Here is a 23,956-nt window from a genome sequence, read left to right on the forward strand (position 1 = left end):
ATAGGGAAACTAGAACAGACAACTACACTAAGAAAGAACTATATACAGGAGATAAAGGAGAAACACAGTGCTCAAAGCAAGCTAAGAGCACCGAAGAACATGGGTTCCGACTCTTGCCATGCGGTGGTAAGAGGGAACTGGAGCAGCGCTGACCCACACAGCTCCTTAAAGCCTCAGATGCACCACGCGGTTGACGCACGTGCGGGTCAACAGATGCTACTATGAGCAGTTCCTGCTCTGGCGCATGACGCAAATGCGCACCCGCAATTGGAATCCACATAGGGACCATCACTCGAAGAAGAACAAGTGTTTATATTATGAGAGAAATGGGATTTAATCTTTTTGTAAGAAACCAAATTTCAGCAATAAAGCACCCAAAATATTGAGGAAACTGATGAAGTTAACATTTACCCCTGATGAAGAATTCAAAATTTAAGCGATGATCATTTAGAAGTGAGGAGACTCAGAACATAAGAACGGCCATACTGGGTCAGACCAAAGGTCCATCTAGCCCAGTATCCTGTCTTCTAACAGTGGCCAAGGCCAGGTTCCCCAGAGGGAATGAACAGAACAGGTGATCATCAAATGATCCATCCCCTGTCGCTCATTCCCCAGTTTCTAGCAAACAGAGGTTAGGAACATCATCATCTCTGCCCATCCTGGCTAACAGCCATTGATGGACCTATCCTCTATGAACTTATCTAGTTCTTTTTTGAACCCTGTTATAGTCTTGGCCTTCACAACATCCTCTGGCAAGGAGTTCCACATGTTTACTACATTGCTGAAAAATACTTCCTTGTTTTAAACCTGCTGCATATTAATTTCATTTGGTGACCCCTAGTTCTTGTGTTATGAGACTAGTAGCTCTCTGGAGATTTATTTCATATGTTTAATATCCAGTGAAAAAAGTTGTGTCTGAATTTCCTAAAATAAATAAAGCAAGCAATATCTAAAAGTATCAATCACACAATTTCACTTGTTTTCTCAGTAAGAAGGGACAGGTAACTATATGAGCCAGCAGTTAAAGAGACACAAAAATGTTGGCCAAAATACTCTTTCCAACTTTCTCGTATTCTTACAACTTACACTTAGCCTCACAAAGCCATTAATATGATCCTTCTCGATACCAATATGCAATTGGACTATTTCCAAGGAAGCTGGCCTGAATTCTGTAGTGTTCAGACCATTGTGACAACAAAGAAAAAGCAAATATTCCACTATATCATTATTAACTCAAATTTGGAATTGTCTGAAACAAAAATAGCTTTGGACTTTTGAAAATGTGCATGCTACCTCAAAATCTGATCCAACTTGGCAAAAGCTGGTTTACACCAGAAGATTTTAATATACACCTCTACCCAGATATAACGCTGTCCTCGGGAGCCAAAAAATCTTACTGTGTTATAGGTGAAACCGCGTTATATCGAACTTGCTTTGATCCGCTGGAGTGCGCAGCCCCGCCCCCCCCAAAGCACTGCTTTACCGCTTTATATCCGAATTCATGTTATACTGGGTCGTGTTATATCGGAGTAGAGGTGTATTAAAATGCTATGAACAGCTTGAAATCAAAAGTCAGAGATTCAGCGTGTATGTGCTGTGCATCAACTAATTCAAAAGGAGTTCCATACTTGGTCTCATTCTTGCAAGTGGGATTACTTGTGCATTTAAAGTTATTCACATGCATAATTGTTTACAGAAGGGTGGTGCAATACAGTAATACCCTTTTGAGTCAACTGATGAAGACTGCCAACTCCCAAAGCTATACACAGAGTTAATTCAGATTTTCAACTGCACATACCTAGCTTGAAAATATGGTTATACGAGGCCAAAACAGAGACTACAGAGAACATTCATGTTTGGTATTGCCTACACTGAAATATATCTTCAGGGTCAGTGTAATATTATTGCAGGGTAAACAATATCACTTGTAAAAATAATAGATATTACCTTTGGTACATATGGATCCCAGTCTATGTACCCTATGTTGTCAGTGGCCAAGCGAGCAAAAAGGTTTACTAGATGCTGGGAAATAAACAAACAAACAAACAAACAAATAAATAAATAAAACAAAACAGGTCAATATTCCATAACATACATTTCTAACAGAAGAACTGTAGGCCCATTTCATGAGTAGCCACAGAGGCAAAATATCAGTTCACTCAGCAAGAGAGATTTTAAGATCACATTCATCAATGTCACATGGAGCATAAATAAGGAAGTGAAAGTAATGGTTAATGTAAATATCTGAGAAATCATTACACTTCCTGCGCTGAGATCCCCACCTCACTTGTTACTTCTTTTAATATTCATGACTAAAATACAAACAAAAATTCCACCCCCATTTCTCTTTCATATTAGGGATACTGAACTATGGGATTCTGTTATATTGGTGGGATTTCATAGAACTATAAACGATAACACAATAGCCCTTTGCATTCCCATAAGGATTGGCTGGTAGTCTGGAAAATGCTAACATTCTAAAGGTTAAAAAGGAAAGCTGCATGAGAGAGCAATTATAAGCTGCCCAACAAGCAAAACTGCTGGCTTGTTTACTCAATCAACAGCTTGTTGGGAGTCATGAAATTACCACCTCTTTCCCCCACATTAGAGAAAAGGGAGAGAAAATGGAACTTGATGTGACAGTGTTCAAGTTAAATATTTCAGGTTTATTTACAAGCACATTTCAGCTCTATTTATATACTACTACTCTACAAGATTAGGAAAAGTAAATACTCACCCCCTCCCATTGTGGAAGATTCTGAACTGAAAACCAAAGGCCTATAAATTCATCAAACCAAAGCCTGCAAGAAAATGAAATCAAGCCAGTCATTTCAGCACTGCACCAAACTCTCCTCCTCCATCAGGCACACATTTCATCTCCACTCTACTAGTCAGTTTCAAGCACTTTTTCTCCTGGTCTCTTTTTCACTAATCCAAGTATTTTTTCCCCCCTACTGACTGGCACTGGTGTTAGCTTTGATCAGGAGGTTGGACTAGATGACCTCCTGAGGTCTCTTCCAACCCTAATCTTCTATGATTCTATGATATGTAAATACACAAAAACACCAACATTATCTCCCATACCTCTTTAAGGGTTGAATTTGAATCATTCATCCTGTAGGATGTTTAACCCTTTCTGGTCATGAGTCACAGTACTACATTCAGGAAGGAAAAATCAAATGCACAACTACTAAATGAGGAACAAATGGCTTGGTGGTAGTACAGCTGAAAAAAATCAGGGAATTAATAGTAGATCACAAATTGAATATAACCCAACAACGTGATGCAGTTATGAAAAAGACTTGCATCGTTCTGGGGTGTATTAACAGGAGTGTTGGAGATAAGATAAGGGAAGTAATTGTTAGAGGCCCATATAGTTTTTGCAAAGGCAAAACAACAAAATAAAATAAAAAAAAAAAAACATAAAAAAACATAAAATGGAAAACTCAACCTGAAGTAGCAGCTCCTGCCTCACAGGGCTGGCTGGGCTCCTGCTCTGGGCATTGCAATCTGGTGCACAGGGTCCACAGCACTTCTCAGGTTTGGCCCAGCCACCTCTCCAACATGACCAGGGGAGGGGAAGAGACCAAAATTGAGTGACTGTCTGAGCCTAGGCAGCCCAGTGAGACAGAAGCAGCAGCAGCCGAGTGAGTGCGGGATGGTCTCGCTCGGCAATATCCCACCCGGGCCTCCCCCCAGCCCCTCTCAGGGGCATGACCATCCCCCAAGCCTCCAATCCAGTCACAACGCGTGGAGCTCAGCCCAGCTAGTCCTGCAGGACAGGAGCTGCAGGAGCTGCTGCTGTGGGGTAAGTGCAGGGTGGGTTCACTCTGCAACACCCCCCACCCAGGGAATATCTATGGGGAGATAGGAAAGGAGTTCCTGGGACTAATGGGGGACTTGGGCACTGAGGCTCAATGGGGAAGGGGAGATATTTAAGGGGGGGGCAAGGTTCAGAGGGGAAATTCATAAAGGGGACCTGGGCATACTGGGTTTGGAGGCTGGAGAAGAAAGCAGTGGGGTTTGGGAAAATCTGTGGTGTCCCATGGAGTTTGTATAATTGAGTGGGGATAGAGAAGTGGGGGTTATTTGGGGGTTGCAGTAAATTTACTAATGTGAATGTAATCAAATCCTTCTTCTCAAGCCCATTTAATACATGCACATAGATTTACATCTCTCATATCTCTCCAGTTCTTTGTTATCTCAGGCTTCCCAAATTTGTAACTGCCATACCTTTAACTGACTACAGAGGAATTACTTAATTCAGCTTGTTAAGTTTAATGGAGGTGAGTGAATGCATCTTAGAACATGTATGAACTGGAGAAGCCAACATATAGTTCATGTATTCATAAGAAATATTATAGGTGTAACTTAATTAAGGCTACGTTTTAGTATCGGGTATTTTTAGTAAAAGTCATGGTCAGGTCATGGTCAGTAAACAAAAATTCACGTCCCGTGACCTGTCCATGACGTGTCCATGGCCACCCCCTGCCCCAGAGCACCCCCGACTAAATGTTGGGTGCTCTGGGGCAGGGGGTGGCCATGGGGCACTGCAGGTGCTCGGGGGGGGGGGGGGGGCCAGCCCATGACCCCCGCAACTGCTGGGGGGAAGGGGGTGTTGGTGGGACTGGCAGGCTCCCTTCCTGGCTCCATGCAAATCGCCAGAAGCAGCGACATGTCTCAGCTCCTAGATAAAGACATGGCCAGGGGGGCTCTACGTGCTGCCCCAGCCCTGAGGGCTGGCTCCGCAGCTCCCATTGGCCAGGGGAACCACGGCCAATGGGAGCTGTGGGGGTGGCACCTGTGGGCGGAGACAGTGCGTGGAGCTGCCTGGCCACACCTCCACCTAGGAACATGTCACAAATTCTGGGGAACTCCCTGAGGTAAGTGCCAACCGGATCCCTCATCCCCTCCTGCGCCCCAACCCTCTGCCACAGCCGTGAGCCCCTTTCCTCACCCAAACTCTTGCTGCTGCTGGGGGCGGGGAAGCCGGGTAGTTGTGCACAGTGCAGGACCCCTGCTGCTGCTGGGGGGCGGGGAGGTGCAGTGGCCTGGGAGGAGCAGTGGCTGCTGCTGGGACGGGGGTAGGGGACGCGGTGGCCCGAGACTACCCCAGCAGTGGCCCCCAGACCAGCCGTACCAGCTGCTGCAGAAGTCACAGAGGTCCCAGAAAGTCATGGAATCCATGACTTCCATGACAGACTCGCAGCCTTAAACTTAATTATTTTCTAGCAAAACAAAAAGGTTGTTGTTCTAATGAATCATTCTTCATCTCTTTTTCCACACTATCAATAGCAAGAGCCTCCTCTCTCAGGATTGCAATTTTTATTAAAACCTACAGAAAGGAGGAGAGAAAAGGAAGGAGAAACAACGAAGTAGGAAAGGAAACTTAAGAGTAAGGAGAACTGGAAGGCTTGGAAGTAACTCAAAAAAAAAAAAAAGGTTAATTATCTGTAATTCTTGTTCTCTGAAGGCATTTACAGTATAACTGATCCCCACCCTAAGCCTTCTAGGTAATAATGTGACTCATAAATTACCATAACACAAAATTCTAAACCACTGGCTTCTAAGAGGCAGTAATGCATGCCAACTCTGCTGCGGAAACTTCGCAAACCTTAGTGTTTCCAATATTCTCTGCTTTCATCGAAAAAGTGGAAAGATTAATAAATGACTGAAGTATGCTTATTTTACAAGATACATCTCTACCCTGATATAACACGGTCCTCAGGAGCCAAAAACTCTCACCGTCTTATAGGTGAGAGACCGCGTTATATCGGGTTCAGTCTGGTACGGCATACCTGCAAAAGCCAGTACGCCGTGCCGGTCTGGACCGGCTTCCCCGGCGGTGATTTAAAGGGCCCGGTGCGCCAGCTGCTGCGGGGAGCCCCGGGCCCTTTAAATCACCGCCAGAGCTCTGGCAGCGGGGCTCAGGCAGGGATTTAAAGGGCCCGGAGCTCCACACAAATTCAGATATAACGCGGTAAAGCAGCGGGGCTCGGGTGGCGCTTTAAAGGGCCCGGGGCTCCCCGCTGCTTTACCGCGTTATATCCGAATTCATGTTATATTGGGTCGCGTTCTATGGGGGTAGAGGTGTAGTTGAAAAATCCAATTCTGAGGTGGCTGAGCGGTGATCAATGTAACTCAAAACACCCTCAGAAAGAAAGAATTACAAGAAATTCTCTTATTCAACAGCAGCTGCCTTACAGTAGATCCATACTTTTAGATGTTCAACAACAAAAAAGGATACCACTGTAGGTGTAAACACAGAACCATACACAGAGACCCACATCAGCAAGGTCTGGAAAAATAAGGTAATATACACCTTGATAACGACAATAATAGTTTAAAAAAAAAAAAGGGCTGTCCTGCATATTCTTCTGGTCAAGATCTGTTCAGAAGCTGGTTGGAGCAACAGCTTTAATATGACCTTGAAGTGGTAGGCTTGAAAAAGCATAGCAATGAGATGTGCAATCCAACAGCCATTTAGATATGACTTCCAGTGACAGCCTGAAACAGCTCTGAGATATGCAAGCTGCCCCAATTTATTTCAGTGACACCTGATGTTACTAAAAGCAAGTTTATCAAATAATCAGAGGCATACCTGTGCACCTAACTTTCACAATTACCATAACTGTATTCAGAAGATGGGTAACTGCACATGCGAATTACCTAAATTGCTCTGCCTCATTTCCCACCAGCACTGAGCGATTTCAAAGAAAATGGTAATGTTCAGTTATTGAAGTTCAGTTATTATTCCATAAGAGCCATACTCTCCTTCAGTCTTTATGCAAAACTCCCATTGTTAATCAGTAGATCTGCTGTGGATAGAGGGTAGCGTATGACCCTGAACAACATAGGTGCAGATCACAGATCATAAAAAAATGCAGTATGGCTCTCTTCACAGAATGAATTTGACACCTATGTGTACTGTGAGCTCTAATCCACTTCAGATAATCTTTTCACATCAAGTTCATGGAGAACAGTTTCCCCAGGAAGTGCCTTCAATCCTGGGGAGAATGTTGACAGGAAGACTGACTGTTTAAGGGAGAACTCCAACACCACTTTGGGGAAGAATTTAGGATAACCAAATATCATCACACTATCCTTTTAAAACAGGGTGGGGTGGAAGTCAGTAACACCTCAAGCTAACTCACTGAGGTCACTTTTTCCATGTTACAAACATCAAGAAATTCAAGAGGTTTCATCAGTTTTCTAATGACCAACTTAATATCACATGTTACCAGCATCAATGCTAAGTGGAACGGCATAACTAGAGTCATGAAGAGTCCATGCCCAGGAGTCAAAAGAAGACCATGTAAGGCCACAGTGGTCAAATAATGGCCACTAAAGGCTGGCCAAAAATTGGCACTCTACAGTGAAGACTTCAATTCAGTGTCCCACCCAAGTAATATATTCATTTGATGCTGTGAGGATATGGATTTCACTGATTTAACAGTGCAGCTGGATAATGAGAGAGTGCTAAAGCACAGATCTGGCACAGTCTATGTTAAAGCAGTTAGTACTAGTGCAAAATCTTGATGCCCACCAGGAACACTTGACCCTGGTTCACTAAAAGCTCACTCCCTTTGGGGGCCAACAGCAATTTGGCCTTGCAGATGGTGTCTGAAAAAGCCAGAGGAAACTAAGCATTCACCGAAGTCTGCAGCCTTGCCAACCAAGGTACATCACTAGATATGCTAAATTTGTATACCGTATATACTTGTTCATTAGCCCGTTCGTTTATAAGCCGACCCCCCAAGATGGATAAGTAAAAATAGCAAAAACTGTATGACCCTTTCATAAGCCGATCCTATATTGCAGGGGTTGGAAAACTTTGGCTCCCAGCCCGTCAGGGTAAGCCACTGGCAGGTCGGGACATTTTGTTTCTCTGGAGCGTCTGCAGGCATGGAGCCCCTCAGCTCCCTGTGGCCGCGGTTCACCATTCACAGCCAATGGGAGCTGTGAGACGTGGCGCGCCATTGGCTGAGAACGGCGAACCGCAGCCACAGGGAGCTGAGGGGATCCATGCCTGCAGACGCTCCAGGTAAACAAAACGACAATGTATTAGATATTCAATTCAATGATTCCATAGAGCAGGGATCTGCAACCTTTGGCACACAGCTTGCCAGGGTAAGCACCCTAGCAGGCCGGGCCAGTTTGTTTACCTGCCGCGTCTGCAGGTTCGGCCGATCGCGGCTCCCACTGGGCGCGGTTCGCCGCTCCAGGCCAATGGGGGCGGCGGGAAGCGGCGGCCAGCACATCCCTCGGCCCGCGCCGCCATTGGCCTGGAGCGGCGAACTGCAGCCAATGGGAGCTACAATCGGCCGAACCTGTGGACGCGGCAGGTAAACAAACCAGCCCGGCCCGCCAGGGTGCTTACCCTGGGGAGCCACGTGCCAAAGGTTGCCGATCCCTGCCATAGAGTTTAAAATCATCAAATTTTGGTGTAGACCCATTTATAAGCCAACCCCCGGTCTTTGATGCATCACTTTTTTACCAAAAATATTCGGCTTATGAACGAGTACATATGGTATTTTATGTAAATTCAGAAAAAGGCACTCCAAAAAAAAAAAATTAAGTTAAAAGAACTTTTTTTTTTTTTTTTTTTTTTTTAAATAATGGCAACAAGATATCAAGAAGCATGTGGTGTAATGAAGGAAGAGCTGAAAGGACAGAGTAGTGACCCTGGGGAATGCTTCCCATTTTTCGTATGGAAAAAGAAATGGATGGTTGGAAACATAAGTAACAGCTGGTGTTCTAAAACAAAGGTACCTCCTACTTCCCTGCCCTAGAAGTCAAAGGCTTACAATTTTCAACTATTCTAAGAACTATTTTTGAAGCAGCAAAATTACAACTGTTAAATGCACTCCTAGAATGATGTTCATTACGATGCAATTTCAAAAGACATGACTACCAGATATACATATTTATCAGAACCGATATATGAATCTACTTGCATGATGCGCAACTTCATAAACCACCAATTAACAGGCAATGCCTTGGCCATGTAACGCGGTATTACCCAACAAAGAATAAAAATAACTTTAAAATTTTGACATATACTTACTTAAAACCTTTATGGTGAAGTTCTGGAGGAAGGGAAGTGGGTAGAAATAATTCAAAATAGGTGATGGCCTTTTGCATGGTAACATCAAATGGGCACATTAAAGGCCGCCATTCATCTAGCATCTCCATGGAGGCATTTTCTGGAAAATACCTAAAAAAGGGAAAGTCTTAATTTGCACTTTATCAATTTATTTTTGCCATGAATTTTAATTTTAAAGCTAAACTGTGCACTGAGATGTTATGGTGTAAGGGCCATATTGTTATAAAGAAAGAGATAAGAACCAGACCAGTAACCCAATAAATCCTCAGCCTCACTCAGCCTTCAAAAAAAATAAAAATAAAGGGTGCGGGCGTGGGTTCAGGGCTGGGACAAACTGTTGGGATGCAGGGGGGCGCTCTAGGGTGGGGCCAGGGGTGGGGTTGGGGATGAGGGGTTTGGGGTGCAGGTGTGGGCTCAGGGCTGGGACAGACTGTTGGGATGCGGGGGGAGGGGGGCGCTCTAGGGTGGAGCCAGGGATGAGGGGTTTGGCCTACAGGCTGTCCCGGGGCTGCAGTGGGGAGCGAGGACTCCCCCCAGCCCTCTCTCACTGCAGCAGCTCGGGCCTTGAGGAGAGGCACTTCTCCCCGGCCGTGGCAGCTCCGGCATGGCTGGGCCGGGCCGAGGGAGGGGCTCCTCTCCCCTGGCAGTGGCAAGTCCGGGGCAGGTCCCCCCTGGGGCTGGCGGGGAGAGGCACCTCTCCCCACTGCAGCAGGTCACGCTTTGGCAGACAGGGAGGGGCATCTCTCCCCTGGCTGTGGCAAGTCTGGGGCAGGCCCGCACTGGGGCCAGTGGGGAGAGGCGCCTCTCCCCACCGCAGCCCTGAGCCCCTGCGTGGGGCTTAATAGGCAGCTGTACAGCCGTGCAGCTTAGAGGGAACGTAGATTGTCAGCCTTAAAAACCAAATTCCTTCATTTGTCCAAAAAAAAAAAAAAAAAAATGGCACTGAACAACCAGCATCAGTGCAGAATTCCCTCACTCTGCCCTGCCAAAGCTTCTCAACACCAGCCTGGGGTGATTACCTCTAGATAGCCATTCAAACCTTGGTCTCTCTGCCAGTAATACTTAAGAGATGCCAAATGTGGGAATGGTTTTATAATCTGGATCACCTGCTCACAAGAAAGTGAACAATGGATATCATTATTTCACATAGGCCAGAAAAGAGTCACCGGACCTCTCAACTGCATTCCTTGTATATCTCAGACTCCTATAAGTCAATTAGTATAGAGCACTATAGAAAACTCTAGACCAGGCTGAGCGCATATGCACTGTGGATAGTGGATATGATTGAGGTGATATGGAAAAAGACAAAATCATGGTTGCAGATTACAAAGACTGGTTTAGGACTTATCTAGTGATATTCTGGCTTTCTTTTTTTTTTTTTTTTTTTAATGCTATGTGGCTTTCCACTTAACTTTCTATTAGTTTTCAACTAAGATTTGAGCTTAGAGTAAAAGAGTATATGTTAAAACACACAAACACTTTGTTTTGACATTGTGCAGAGTGCTCCCTTAGTTATTGCCTTTAAAGTGAAATCAAAACATGTTACTATAAAAAACAAACCACAGGAATCTCAGGCTCAAACATGTGGTTGAGGAAACTAAAAAAAAAAAAAACCTCTCCCAAAAGTAAAAGATCACTCAAATTGATACATTTGAGACAACAGCTGTAGAAAAATGACTAACGAGGATTCAAAATTTATCAAAACAATGTTTTTACACTCTTCTCCCTCCTCCCACCTGCCCCACTCCCTTCCATAAGTAGGCCCAAAAGTAGGTCTTAACTTCTAACTTAAAAGATTACTCTAAATTGTATCAAGTAAAGCAACAGACCATTCCATTATGATATCAGCTTTCAGGATAGCAGGACTAGGGAAGCAAGAATTTATTAAACTGATTTCTGTTAAGCAGATAACACACACACTTGAAAGATTAAGTTAAACAATATTTCCAGAGAAGAAATAATAGAAACTTGATGTATTTGCATCACTTCAGCTCTAATAAAAAAAGTGTATCATGTGGGTTTAAAATGATGAAATAAAATTAGTTCCATAAAACAGGAGGCTTGTCCAAAAATATATATAACAAATGATTTTTCACTAGAACAAAGGCTTTTATCAAACATAAAGTACCAAATATAGTTCAACTTTGAAACTTCAACTATAAATGCTAAATGTTATGCTGGAAAGAGGGGGGGGGTCAGAAAGCTTACACTTAAGAAAATAGCACAGACAGTACAAAGAACCCCCAAGGAGCTAACACATTCCAGAAAAGAAATACTAAAGGCATGTGCTTCAGAAAGATTGGAAAATAGTTAAGAACTTACGGTCGACAGCTTTTCACAAGTGTTTTTAGAACGCTTTCTACAGAACTGAAACAAAAATGAAAAAGAAAATTATATGCTGTACTTGAAATAGACTAATGTAATTACAACAGTCAGTTTATGATTGTTTAAAATCTAAGATGGTATTGATGCAATTAGACACCATCTGTGTACATGCAGTGGCTAATCCTTCTGTTGCATACAGACCTAATCACAAGGATTAAAACTGCCTTAATTTCTGATTCTACTCCTTACTCCTCTCTAGTATTCATTGTACTTCAATCAAGAGTGAAAAATTAGTACCGTATTAAACAGTAATATCTTGCATTCTATTATGGACTAACAAGCAGAATCAACATAGTTTTTATATATACTTGAAACTATAATAGAAAAATCACATAAGAATCTGTTAAAATTTAAGATAGATGAAGAGCAGTATATTTCAGGACATTTCAGACTCCAAATCCTAAACTATTTTTTTAGATTTGGTTTTTGTTTATGCACAATTGAATCTAATGCATTTGTATACATTCCAAACAAAACAAAAGAAATGAATTAACTGTAACTCACTAGTTATTTCTACAGCTTCCCTGACACTTAGCAAGAGCTGACTGAACAAGTTTTCCTAGCTATGGGTAACATTGTTTTTATTAGAGTAACAATAACGGTTTTTAATAGCAATTTTCACATCAAGCTTCATGTGTAACATCTAATTTTGTCAAACTTTTTTTTAAAATTGAAGCAAAATAGTAAATGCTTTCAAAAAGATGAAGGGAGAATCATGCATCAATGGCACTATGACAGGAAATCTATTTTCACTTTTTACATAGCTTTGTAATTAACATTTATTTTCACTAAATACAATAGTAGACAGTTGCTAGATTGCATTTTGGTCAGAGGCCATTCTCTGAATAAAAATATTCTATGAAGTCAGAACATCATTGTATTGTACATGTAGTTTACCAACTGCTTAAAAGTAAAACAAATACTGCATCCCTACCCTCACAATACCAAAAAATAAGAGAGAAAAGTGGAGACTTGCTCAGGATAAAGAGAAGACTGATCAGTGTCCACTAAAAGGTCTGATGTCCAGCTAAAATACCTTCTGTGCTCTCCAGATAAACACTATACTGTACATCTGAGAAGTCCTACACAAAGGAAACAAGACTCCACTTAAATTCACAGAAAAGAATATAAAATGGATAAAGCACTTTTTCACAGTGAAGCCTTTGAGGCAGCTACAGTCCTGCAACACTACCTCTGAGTTCAGTGCAAATCAGCAGTTTTTTTCACCCTCTCCCCAGCAACAGGAATGCATTTCAAGCAGCACTCTGTAGAAGACAGAATTTTGCAGATTTTATCCAGAACTGACAAATTACCAGAGTCCATAACATCCTTGCAAGGTAAGCTGGTGACTTACTAAACTGTTTCTAATAGTCACAAGAAAAAGAAGAGACCAACCACCTCTTGCAAATAATGGAATAAAGTCAAATTGTCAAATTCTGCTAATACACAAAGACTTTGGATTGAAGTGCCACTGCACTTGAAGAATCAAATCGCTGGAAAAGAGTTAGGTTTCATTATATTAGATGACAGGAGTTCCACCAGGCAACAAAGAAGGCCTAGATCAGCAGCACTCCTGGATAATTTTATACTAAGCTGTTGAAGATTGACATTAAAGATTATTCACAGTGTGGAAAAATACCACCACATTGCACTCCAGCAAAGGAATTGCAATGGAGAATTTGGAGGCTGGAAAAGGGAAGCAGGGAGAAGAGGAGATGAGACTCATCTACTGATGCCAGAAATCACAGACCTGTCTTGCTGGCCCACAAGTTTTACATCAGATCTTAAGTAAGGATGGGTGAAGATTTTAATCTTATAATCATAGCTTTACAACTCAGGCTAAAAAGAATGAACTAGAGGACAGCAGCAGGGAGACACAAGCTTCAGTGCAGCTGGGCTCCTAGCGGTGAGCCAGGACTCCAGGAGCAGCCTGGCTTCAAGCAGGGAGACTGGGCAGCAGCCTGGCTGGGAGCAGGGAACCGAGAGCACAGGGGGCAGCCCGGCTCAGAGCGGGAAGCCTGAGCGGTCCAGCTGGGAGTGGAAAGGACTTTCTTGTGAATTTCACAACTGCAGCATGGAGCCATGAAATTGATAAAAACGACAGCCAACAGCTAATGTAAATGACACAGTGTCTACAGGGACACTGCGTTGCCCTAACTATTATCAACATAAGCCCTACGCCTTTCATGGAGGTGGAGTTATGTGGGTGTAGTAGGGCACTTACATCAGCGGGAGCAAGGCTGTAGCGTGTAAACTGACATAGGTCAACGTAAGCTGCCTTACGTCGACTAAACTGTATAATGAACACCAGGGCAAAGTCCTTCTCTCCTTCCTCATTACAAAAAGTGGACAGACTTGCTTATTATTAGCAGTCTTGTAATGTACCTACCTTTAAAAAGAAAAGCCCGGTAAAGCTCTATCCCTGGACATGTTTTAAGTACTATATGGTTTATTTTCTTTATGTGGAAAAGGATATATGATCTCTCTAACCTGTCATATCTAACTTTTGTATACTCTAAGACTGAGTGTACATTTGTTTAAAAATAAAAGGAATTAGTTAAAAGCCTGATACTATTGTCTATATTTCACTAATTATCAAAAAAACAGTGAAATACACTGCGGAGTAGGGAAATATAGCCTAGATGAACCTACTATAAGGTGGATGCCCAAATGGTTTGACAACAGTACTCAAAGAGTAGTTATCAATAGTTCAGAGTCAGGCTGGAAGAGCATGTTGAATGGGGTCCCACAGGGACCTGTTCTGGGTCCAGTTCTAATCAATATTTTCATAAATGATTTGGATAATGGGATAGAGAGTATACTTATTACGTTTTCAGACAATACCAAGTTGGGAGGGGTTGCAAGTGCTTTGAGAGGACAGGGTTAGAATTCAAAACGATCTTGACAAACTGGAGAAATGGTCTGAAATAAACAGGATGAAATTCAATAAAGACAAATGCAAAGTACTACACTTAGAAAGGATTACACACATAAAATGGGAAGTTATTATGTAGGAAAGAGTACTGCAGAAAAGGATCTAGGGGCTATAGTGAATCACAAAGTAAATGAGTCGACAATATAATATTATTGAAAAAAAAAAAAGCCAATGTCCATTCTGGGATGTATTAGCAGGGCGTTGTAAACAAGACTCAAGAAGTAATTCTTCCACTCTACTGAGCACTGATAAGGCTTCAATGGGAGTACTGCATCCAGTTCTCAGCACCACACTTCAGGAAAGATGTGGACAACTAGAGAAAGTCCAGAGGAGAGCAACAAACATGACTTAAGGTCTAGAAAACGACCTACAAGGAGAGATTGAAAAACCTGGGTTTGTTTAGTCTGGAGAAGAGAAGATTGAGGGGGAACATAAGTCTTTAAGTATGTAAAAGGTTATAAAAAGGAGGGTGATAAATTCTTCTCCTTATCCACTGAGGACCAGACAAGGAGTAATGGGCTTAAATTGCAGCAAAGTGGATTTAGGTAAGATATTAACAAAAACTTCCTAACTGTAAGGGTAGTTAAGTACTAGAACAAATTACCTAGGGAGGTTGTGAAATCTCCATCATTGGCTAACCCAAGCGTGGCCAAACTGCAACTCGGGCCGCATGCGGCTCTTTTACAGTTAAAGTGCAGCTCACGGAGCCCCTCAGGCTCTCCCCATTCTTCACCTGCCAGACTGGGCAGGGTAGAGGCTTAGCACCTCTGCCCTGCAGCAGGGTGATGGGGCTAGGAGCTTCTGCCAGAAATGACTCGTGCCTGCTGAGAGTGGAAGACATGTGCCCCCTCCCAACAGTTTGAGTCATGCCCCCCCAGGCACACACACCCTCTTACCTTCAGTGGTCCCTCCCTGCAGCTCCCAGATATTAGCTCCCCATGCAAAGGTAGCAGCAAAGACCTGGGAGCTGCAGGGAGAGGTCACTGCTTTAGCTCCATGGGGAGAGGCAGCAGCAAAAGCAGCAGCTCTCAGCTTTCGCTGCTGCCTCTCACCATGGCCACAGCTCCCAGCTTGCTGCCTCCAGCAGCTGCCGTGAAGGAAGGAGGCTGGTGGCATCACAAACAAAAATAATCTGGGAGGACGTGTGACCCCCACGTGCTCCCCCCACATGTCCCCTTCAGCTTCTGCCCAGTGGGATGGGGGGCCTTGGGGCTTCAGGCCTGCGGGGCGTGCCTGCCGAGGCTCGGGGCTTCAGGCCTGCGAGGCACGCCTGCCAGGGTTCAGGGCTTCAGGCCTGCGGGGCTGAAGCCCTGACCCTAGGCAGGCGCCTCCCATGGGGCTGAAGCCCCAAGCCCCAGCAGACACGCTCTGGCTCTCAAACTTCTGAAGATTGTCAGATGTGTCTCGGACTGTCAGTAAGTTTGGCCACCCCTGGTCTAACCCAGTGGTTTTCAAACTTTTTTTCTGGCAACCCAGTTGAAGAAAATTGTTGATGTCTGCGACCCAACGGAGCTTGGGATGAGGGGTTTGGGAGGGGCTCAGGGCTGGGGAAGAGGATTGGGGTGCAGGGTTGGGGCACTGGTTTACCTCGGGTGGCTCCCAGTCAGCTTCCAGGGCGCAGTGTGGTGTCAGAATAGGTAGGGACTAGCCTGCATTAGCCAGGCAGCACCACCAATGGGACTTTTAACGGCCCGGTCGGCGGTGCTGACCAGAGCCACCACGACCAAATGCCTTACATTCCGCTACCCAGTACTGGGTCGGGACCCACAGTCTGAAAACCACTGGTCTAACCTGTTCTTAAAAACCTACAAACACCTGTCAGGGATGGCCTAGATCAGCGGTTTTCAATCAGGGATCCAGGGCCCCTTGGGGGGGCCGTGAACAGGTTTTAGGAGGGCCACCACGCAAGGTGGGCATTAGACTCTAGTGCGAAGGGCAGAAAGCCAAAGCCCCACCGCAAGGGATTGCAGCCCAGGATGCTGAGCCCCACCACCCAAGGCTGAAGCTGAAGCCTAAGCAACTTAGCTTTGCTGTGCCCGCTGTGATGTGGGGCCCGAGCAATTGCCCTGCTTCCTACCCCTAACATCCGCCCGGGCTTTTATACGCAGAATAACAGTTGCTGTGACACAAGTAGGCCGTGGAGTTTTTATTGCATGTTGGGGAGGGCCTCAGAAAGAAAGGTTGAGAACCCCTGGTCTAGATAATACTTAGTCTAGCCTCAGTGCAGGAGACTGAACTAGATGACCTATCAAGGTCCCTTCCAGTCCTACATTTCTATGATTCCTCAGAGTAAGTAATACTGTACTGACATTTCTTTCTGAAGGTTATTTGTATTTTATACTTACATAAATACAAATAATTTCTACATTTTTATAACCTGTTTTAAAAAATAATTTTCACTGACAAAAATCCATAGAAGACAAAATTGTCAGGCTGCTAGGCGCATTTGTTTTATACTGCCTTTTCTACTTTATTTTTCTCCTTAATGTGGTTTCTGGAACCACTATCCTTGCTCTCAACAACTTTCCACCAACTTCAATGTTTTGTAGTAAAGTTAAATTCATTTAAGAGACATGCATTTCTAAAGCTATGTAAATACACATTTTGTCCGTATTCCAAGTAATAATTATTCAAAACATTAAAATCACCTAGTGTTGTACCCTTTGATGTTTGTTGGTTAAAATAATTAGCAGATAGCCATTTTTCTCAGCCACGTCACACACAGTATATTTTTCCACAATTAGAAAGGTTTAAATACAGTGCGACATTCTCATAAATAGTGGTGTAATGTTAACATTGGTTTTCCAATACAATTATTTATGCAGAAAGTTACACCTGTGTGACAAGTGTTACAGTCTAACAGAACATGCAGAAGATAACACATCGGCCAGAGCTGAACAAAAAAACATTATCCTTACCACCTATGTAAAACATTAAGCACAAATGTTTTAGGTGAAGACAAGCCTGGTCGATATGAACTGAATGTAAAAAAGAAAGATGTAAAACATGACATGGAAAACAACAGTTCTATCAACAAATATAGTGTAAGAGTAACTCTAAAGGGCAGAAAATATTTAAATGATCCTGGCAATATTTAAATAATTATCCCTTTATATACAGCAAAAGGAATTAACTCAAATTTGAAAATTTCAACAATGTTGCAAAAACACCATATGAGAACACATCGCACTGCATAGTAAACAGGATGCCATAAACTTCAAATCTAGTCAATTAAAAGCAAAAGTCGACATATCACCTCCATTTGGAATCCTCCTTCCAATTTTTGTGCTTTTACGGCCCACCGCCCCTCCAATTTTTCTCTTCCCGGTTATTGTGTGGGTTTTTCACACAGCAAAGTAAAAACTTGACTCAAAGGGGCAAATTGCATATAGTCAGTTTCACTAGGTGTTGGTAAATCCATAACTAATTATATTTTTTCCTCTGACTTTTTAAATATAGTAATCCTTTAGGTATTACTTGAAAAAACAGTAGATAAACAATTTTCAGAGAGAAGGCCAATAATTATATATAGTCTGAAAAAAAATATTCTATCAGAAGATCTCAGAGGGAAGTCTTCCCTAATATAATTACACCAATAATTTGGTTGTTTTCTCTTTATGACATACAGATCATAGGTAGGGTTCTTTTCTAAATTTATGGAAAAGCGTGTGTCATTTACAACTATCACTCATCAAAAAACTTGTTTTTTCCTGTGAAAAATTTCAAATGAGAATTTTTAACTCAAAAATGGAAAGATAAAAACTGCAGTTTCAACTGAAATTTCAATTTGGTTTTCAAAAACTATTTTTTTGTCAAATAGCTCTGAATTTGTTTTTCCTCCTTCCTCCCTCTCATTTCTTTTATTCCGCCCCCCCCCCTTTTTTTTGGCCACTGAGTGCAATAAAATTATTATAATCTAGGGCTTTTCCTTCACTTTTTCCTCTCCATTTCCTTTTTGCACTCTAACTTTTCAAAAGTTGAGATTAGTGTTTCCCATAAAAAAATGGGGTTTCCACAACTTTAGCAGCACCTTCCTGAAAAATTTCAACTAACTCTACTCTACTTGTATGAATAGGCAATAATGGAAATTGGATAGAGAAAAATCAAGAAAATGTAACATAGGGACCTTTGAACCTTTATCTGAAAAAGAAGAATGGGAAGTTCAATAGGTAGCCAAAGATGGAGCTTTGTGCACACTGCATGGCTGCAAAATAGGAAACAAGTTTATGATAGAACAACGACGTTAAAATGATCTGTATAGGCAGTGGATTGATAAACACCAACTGTGCAGTATGTTTAGTGTAAATACACAGACCTCTGTATGGGTGAGGTCCAAATTTCAGGATTTGTGTATACATGAATTGAGAATGGTTTGCAAGTTTTGAGTGCAGATACCAAGAAAACATTACCTATCAATGTCCTCTATAACCAGACTTCGCAGAGTGCATATTTGCTTTATGAAAAAGCAATGTGCATTTTAGATTTTTCAAGCTTTTCCCCCCCTAAAAATAAAATAAATTTGTTTTCTAAAACTTTTAACTTTGTAGAACAATTGCATTTGCCCACAGTATCGCATTAGCATTTTTGATGTATAAATGAATGTATAATCTTTCCCCAATGAAAAACATTTTGTTTCTCTGTGTGTGACACAGGCATTTTACATGTAAGTTTCATATTTTGTGTCTGTGTAAGAGACGCTTTTTTTCTAACTCTTGTTGTGAGATGGAATTAAACAAAGGACATTTCATTTAAAAAAAAAAAATGTATCACTGAAGTTTATTAGACTGTGGTTTATTTTCCCAATGGAAGTGATTGAAGACGCATCACTTGACATACTTAAAACTGAACTTTATCAAGTACATGAAAAATAAAGAAATATCATAACAAATAATTATTCACTGTCAGAGGGATGTGCAAGATGATGTGTCTTTTTTACCCTTTGTTTCCATTAATGTATAAAAAGTCTAGATATACATTTGTTCGTTTACTGTATATCAAGATCTAAATATTAAAAAATAATCTTCAACCACATTGTCAGTGTTCTAAAGACCCCTTTAACCAAAGCAATTACTTCAATAAACTACGATAAAATAAAACTTACTTAGGAAACCAATTTAATCCAAGGTGTTCTGTTTTGGAATACAATATCCTCTCCAACATTTCATAAAGTGGTCTCCATGGTAACTCCAAATCATCTCTTGAAAGAAGTTCTTTTTTCCTAATTTAAGAAATGAAGTGCACTTTGGGATTAAACATTGTCCTTACCAGCACTCATCATACATTAGAATACCTAAAAACTGAACAGCAGAAAATTATTTGAACATATATTTATTTGTCTTTTTTCCACATTACTCTTGCTAATGACATGTCAAACACTATTCACTTACAAGCATTCTTTCTGGGATTCAAGACATCCATAATGTCTCTACAAAAAAATTGCCAAGTGCAGTTATATTACTCATTAATAAGTACTTTCAATGACATGTGACACACGCATCCCTTGATAGTGCCTCTTAAACTTTAGTTCTGAGACCATATTATTTTTGGAGCTCTCCATCTTCTTATAGGATATCTATATCAAGAAAAACAAAACTAACATATGATATTTAGCTCTTTGATCAATATTGAAATCAAGCCTCAAAAGGGACCATTTTTCTCAAATTTTCCCTCCATTATCAAAGATCTGTGCAGGGTAAGAGGAAGTGAAGTAATTTGTATGGGGAAAAACTATGCAGTTAACTATACTGTAGGTCAAGGATCAAATGTTCTATTTATGGATGTAAATATTTAAGTAGAAGAATGTCAGCAAATTGTACTTACTTTAACAGGTTTATCAACAGACGTGCAAATCCTTGCATCATGCTGATCTCCAGCTTTGGAATTGTTACTAACTCGTACAACAACTTGATAAAAAGCACATGATCTTCTTTGCTGAATTTTCTCCCATATAGTCGGATATACCTAGAAGCAAAACATGAGTCAGTGTTGTGCGCTGAGCATATTCATCCTACCAAAGAACTGAGCCAGACCCCATCTAGGAACCTTACTGTGCAACCATGGAGGACCAAAGTAAAAACTACCCAAAAGTTTTAGCAGTAAGCACAAAGTCTGGTCAATATGCTAGGCAAAGAAAGAAGATCCTGATGCAGGCAACTAGCTGTGGAAAGAAAGGAACTGAGGCAACTGAGGACCACATGACCCTTGGGCAGACCCAGAGTGGGCTCTGCTGAAGCACTAACCATGGGATGCAGGGGTTCAACAAGAACGATCAAGGCAGCAACAGCCTGCCAGAAACTTGCCTCCCTGGATTCTGGAGGGACTGCTGGGTTCAGGGAGAACAGGAGCTCCTGGGAGAAGAGAAAGGGCTTCTCTGGTCTTGGGGAAGCAGAAGCCACTGGGCTCAGGGAGGGATGAGGGTATTGCTGGGTTGAGGCCACCTCAAAGCCAGGCCAGTCCCTGCCTTTTGTAGCTGGGCAGGCTCCCAGAGCCAGGAGCTTCCTCTTCCAGGAAGACACCACTGGGAACAGGCTGGGCCCTGGTTAGGGGTGGCAGTTCCTACAGAGACACCCCTGACCCAGCTGGGCTGTGTCTCCATGGCTGGTAGTGGAGCAGGTACTGCAGACTGAAGCACTGCCAGGAGGCTCTCACAGGGACTTCATCAGCTGCCACCTCACTGGCTGCTACCCACAGCACAACCAGACCTGAGTGGTCCAGAGCCCTGTCACCAACCTGGACATCCTGTTGGGGAGCTCCAACATCCCTGACAGATTAAGTACCCAACCCATCCCCCTGACCTCTCCTTGTAGGCCTACCACGTGAGCCCATTCCCCCATCCATCTCTTGCTGGCCTACCCCGTCCTCCTAACCCATCACACAGATCCATTCCTCCTCCCACACCATGTCCCAGCTCCCCTCCCTCTCCAATCCCACACACTTCCATCAGAAGCCATCTCCCAGTCTCTGCAGGGTCAGTGTTGGCCCTTGCTGCAAGGGAGGGAAGTGAGAGGGTTCGTAAGGCCGGTAGGTGCTGTGTCTCTGGCAGGCGGTACTCTGCCTGGGGCCTGGCCTAGTGCTTTGAGTGGGTTCCCTGTGGGGAGGATCTGGCTGCCACATGATTTTGTGCTCACTCATTACCTATACCCCCCAGATAAGGCCACCCAGCCAGACACAGCTGTTTGCAGAACTGCTAAGCAGGAGTCCCAAACACACTTGAACCCAGTGGGGGCATGTGGGACTGGCTGGGCTACTGGGGAGTTTTCCAGATGGTGCCAGGGCCCTGTCTGGGCAGCTATACCATGGTACTAGGGCTGAGGGTGAGGTACATGGTGAGGTTACACAGCCGAGGGGCAGGCACAGGGTAAGGCGCGCATGGAATGTTTACACAGCCAGGGAGGTGGGAATGGCAGGAGCAAGACAGAGCATATGGGGAGAGGTTAGCATCACGGGGGGTTGGGTAAATCTGGGGGACCTGCATACTCAGAGTGGCTTTGTGGTGCCATACTGTTATTTGAATGCTGTGACCAAAGTTAAAGGCTGGTGCAGGGATGGGGCCTAGGGCCAAGATAAGCCCTGCCAGCCTGCCATATCACCCACTGTTCTGGCATGGGAGTTGGCCCCAGCAGGGCGATGGAAGCCAGCACCCAAGCCAGGCCTACGCCACGTCAGGCACCTGGTCTGGTGTTCACATGCTAAACAGACTTGCTGCCTTTCAGGGGAGATCTCCCTCAGGCCTTGTCCGTGCTGGCCATTGCGTGATGCTGCCATTGTCCCATGGCACTAGAGATGGGTGGGCAGCCAGGCAAGCAGCCATGCGAGCAGCCAGGCGAGCCATTACTGCCAATTTCTCTCTTGTGCCAGTGAGGGTGACCCTGCTGTCATGTATAACTGGAGGGAGGTGAAGGAGGGAAGAACTAGCAAGTGTACCCATACAGTGAATCTCTGCCCCCGCAGTGATCATTTCTGCTGGGCTCCAGCACTATAACATTTAGCACTGCATCACTGCCTGTCTCCCCTATGTTTTTACAGTAAGACAGCTAATGCATGTTAGTTATCTCATCTCATTGTAAAAAACAAAACAAAAAAAACTCACATATCTAACAAAAAACTTTGAAGGTACTACTAATGTCATTGGGGGAAAAAATACATTTTTAAAACTGTAAACTATATATGTAACAGAATCTTATCACGTCACCTCTGACACTGCTAGAAGGACTGCTTCTAGATTTAACGTTTAAGTAATCCTATGGGTATCACTCTAACAAGAGCATGAAATTTATAGTTAAGGTTGAAATGAGGAGTGAAATCCCAGACCCAATGAAGTTAATAGCAAAAGTCCCATTGATTTCAATAGGGGCAGGACTTTACCCCCACAACTTTCTATTTAATTTCCCTATTTAAGTAGGTATTGCAGCATTGTCTGGATGCATCTTGGAGGTGAATGCCTGGCTGCAAAGACGATGTCGCCAGGAGAACTTCGGCTTCCTTGACCACAGGATGCTGTTCCAGGAAGAAGTGCTAAGCAGAAATGGGGTCCACCAATTGAGGAAGGGGAAGAGCATATCTGGATACAGACTGGCTAACCTAGTGAGGAAGGCTTTAAACTAGGTTCGAAGGGGGCAGGTGACCAAAGCGCACAGGTAAGTCAAAAACATGGAGACCTGGGAGAAGAGTCAGAATTTGTGGGGAGCAAAGGCTGTTATAGCAGGGATAAAGGAGAGACAAGTGGGGGGAGCGGGAAACAAATCAGTACCTTAGATACTAATGCAAGAAGTATGGGGAATAAGCAAGAAGAACTCGAAATGCTAGTAAATAAAACAGAACTATGACAGTTGACATCACAGAATAATACATATGACTGGAATATTGGTATAGAAGGATACAGCTTGCTCAGGATGGACAGGCTGGGAAAAAGTGAGGAGGTGTTACCTTATATCTTAAAAATGTATACACTTGGACTGAGGTTGAGATGGAAATAGGAGACAGACTTATTGAAAGTCTCTGGGTAAGGATAAAAGGGGTAAAAAACAAGGGTGATGTCATGGGAGGGGTCTACTACAGACCACCTAACCAGGAAGAAGAGTTGGATGAAGCTTTTTTTAAGCAAATAATGAAATCATCCAAAGCATAGGACTTGGTGGTGATGGGGGACTTCAACTACTCAGACAGCTGTTGGGAAAATAACATAGCAAGGCACAGATTATCCAACAAGTTCTTGGAATGTATTGGAGACCATTTTTTATTTCAGAAGGTGGAGAAAGCTACTAGGAGAGAGGTTGTTCTAGATTTCATTTTGACAAATAGGAAGGAACTAGTTGAGAATTTGAAAGTGGAAGACAGTTTGGGTGAAAGTGATCATGAAATGGTAGAGTTCATGTTTCTAAGGCTATGTCTACACTACCCCCCAGATCAACACTCTGGGAATCGATGCACCGGGGTCAATTTAGCAGGTCTAGTGAAGAGCCGCCATATCGACCGCAGATCGCTCTCCAGTCGACCCCAGTACTCTACCCCGAACGAGAACAGTAAGGTAA

The 23,956-nt window shown here is 43.2% G+C and overlaps 1 protein-coding gene across 2 annotated transcripts in view; it reads right to left on the bottom strand.

Moving 5' to 3' along the window:
- The window catches only part of PSME4 (proteasome activator subunit 4), a 214,173-nt gene that overhangs the window by 159,770 nt on the left and 30,447 nt on the right, over window positions 1-23,956 (bottom strand). The window contains exons 2-8 of one of the 2 annotated variants that reach the window (XM_034764385.1): window positions 20,247-20,387; window positions 19,528-19,644; window positions 17,345-17,404; window positions 11,429-11,473; window positions 9,068-9,217; window positions 2,738-2,801; window positions 1,948-2,022 (exon numbers count right to left, since the gene is read on the bottom strand). In XM_034764385.1, the coding sequence (XP_034620276.1) occupies window positions 1,948-2,022; window positions 2,738-2,801; window positions 9,068-9,217; window positions 11,429-11,473; window positions 17,345-17,404; window positions 19,528-19,644; window positions 20,247-20,387 (652 nt within the window). The remainder of the gene's footprint in view (window positions 1-1,947; window positions 2,023-2,737; window positions 2,802-9,067; window positions 9,218-11,428; window positions 11,474-17,344; window positions 17,405-19,527; window positions 19,645-20,246; window positions 20,388-23,956) is intronic. The other variant, XM_034764386.1, reaches the window with a different exon arrangement.

This window comes from Trachemys scripta, chromosome 3, assembly GCF_013100865.1.
Source record: "Trachemys scripta elegans isolate TJP31775 chromosome 3, CAS_Tse_1.0, whole genome shotgun sequence".
Classification (NCBI taxonomy): Eukaryota; Metazoa; Chordata; order Testudines; family Emydidae; genus Trachemys; species Trachemys scripta.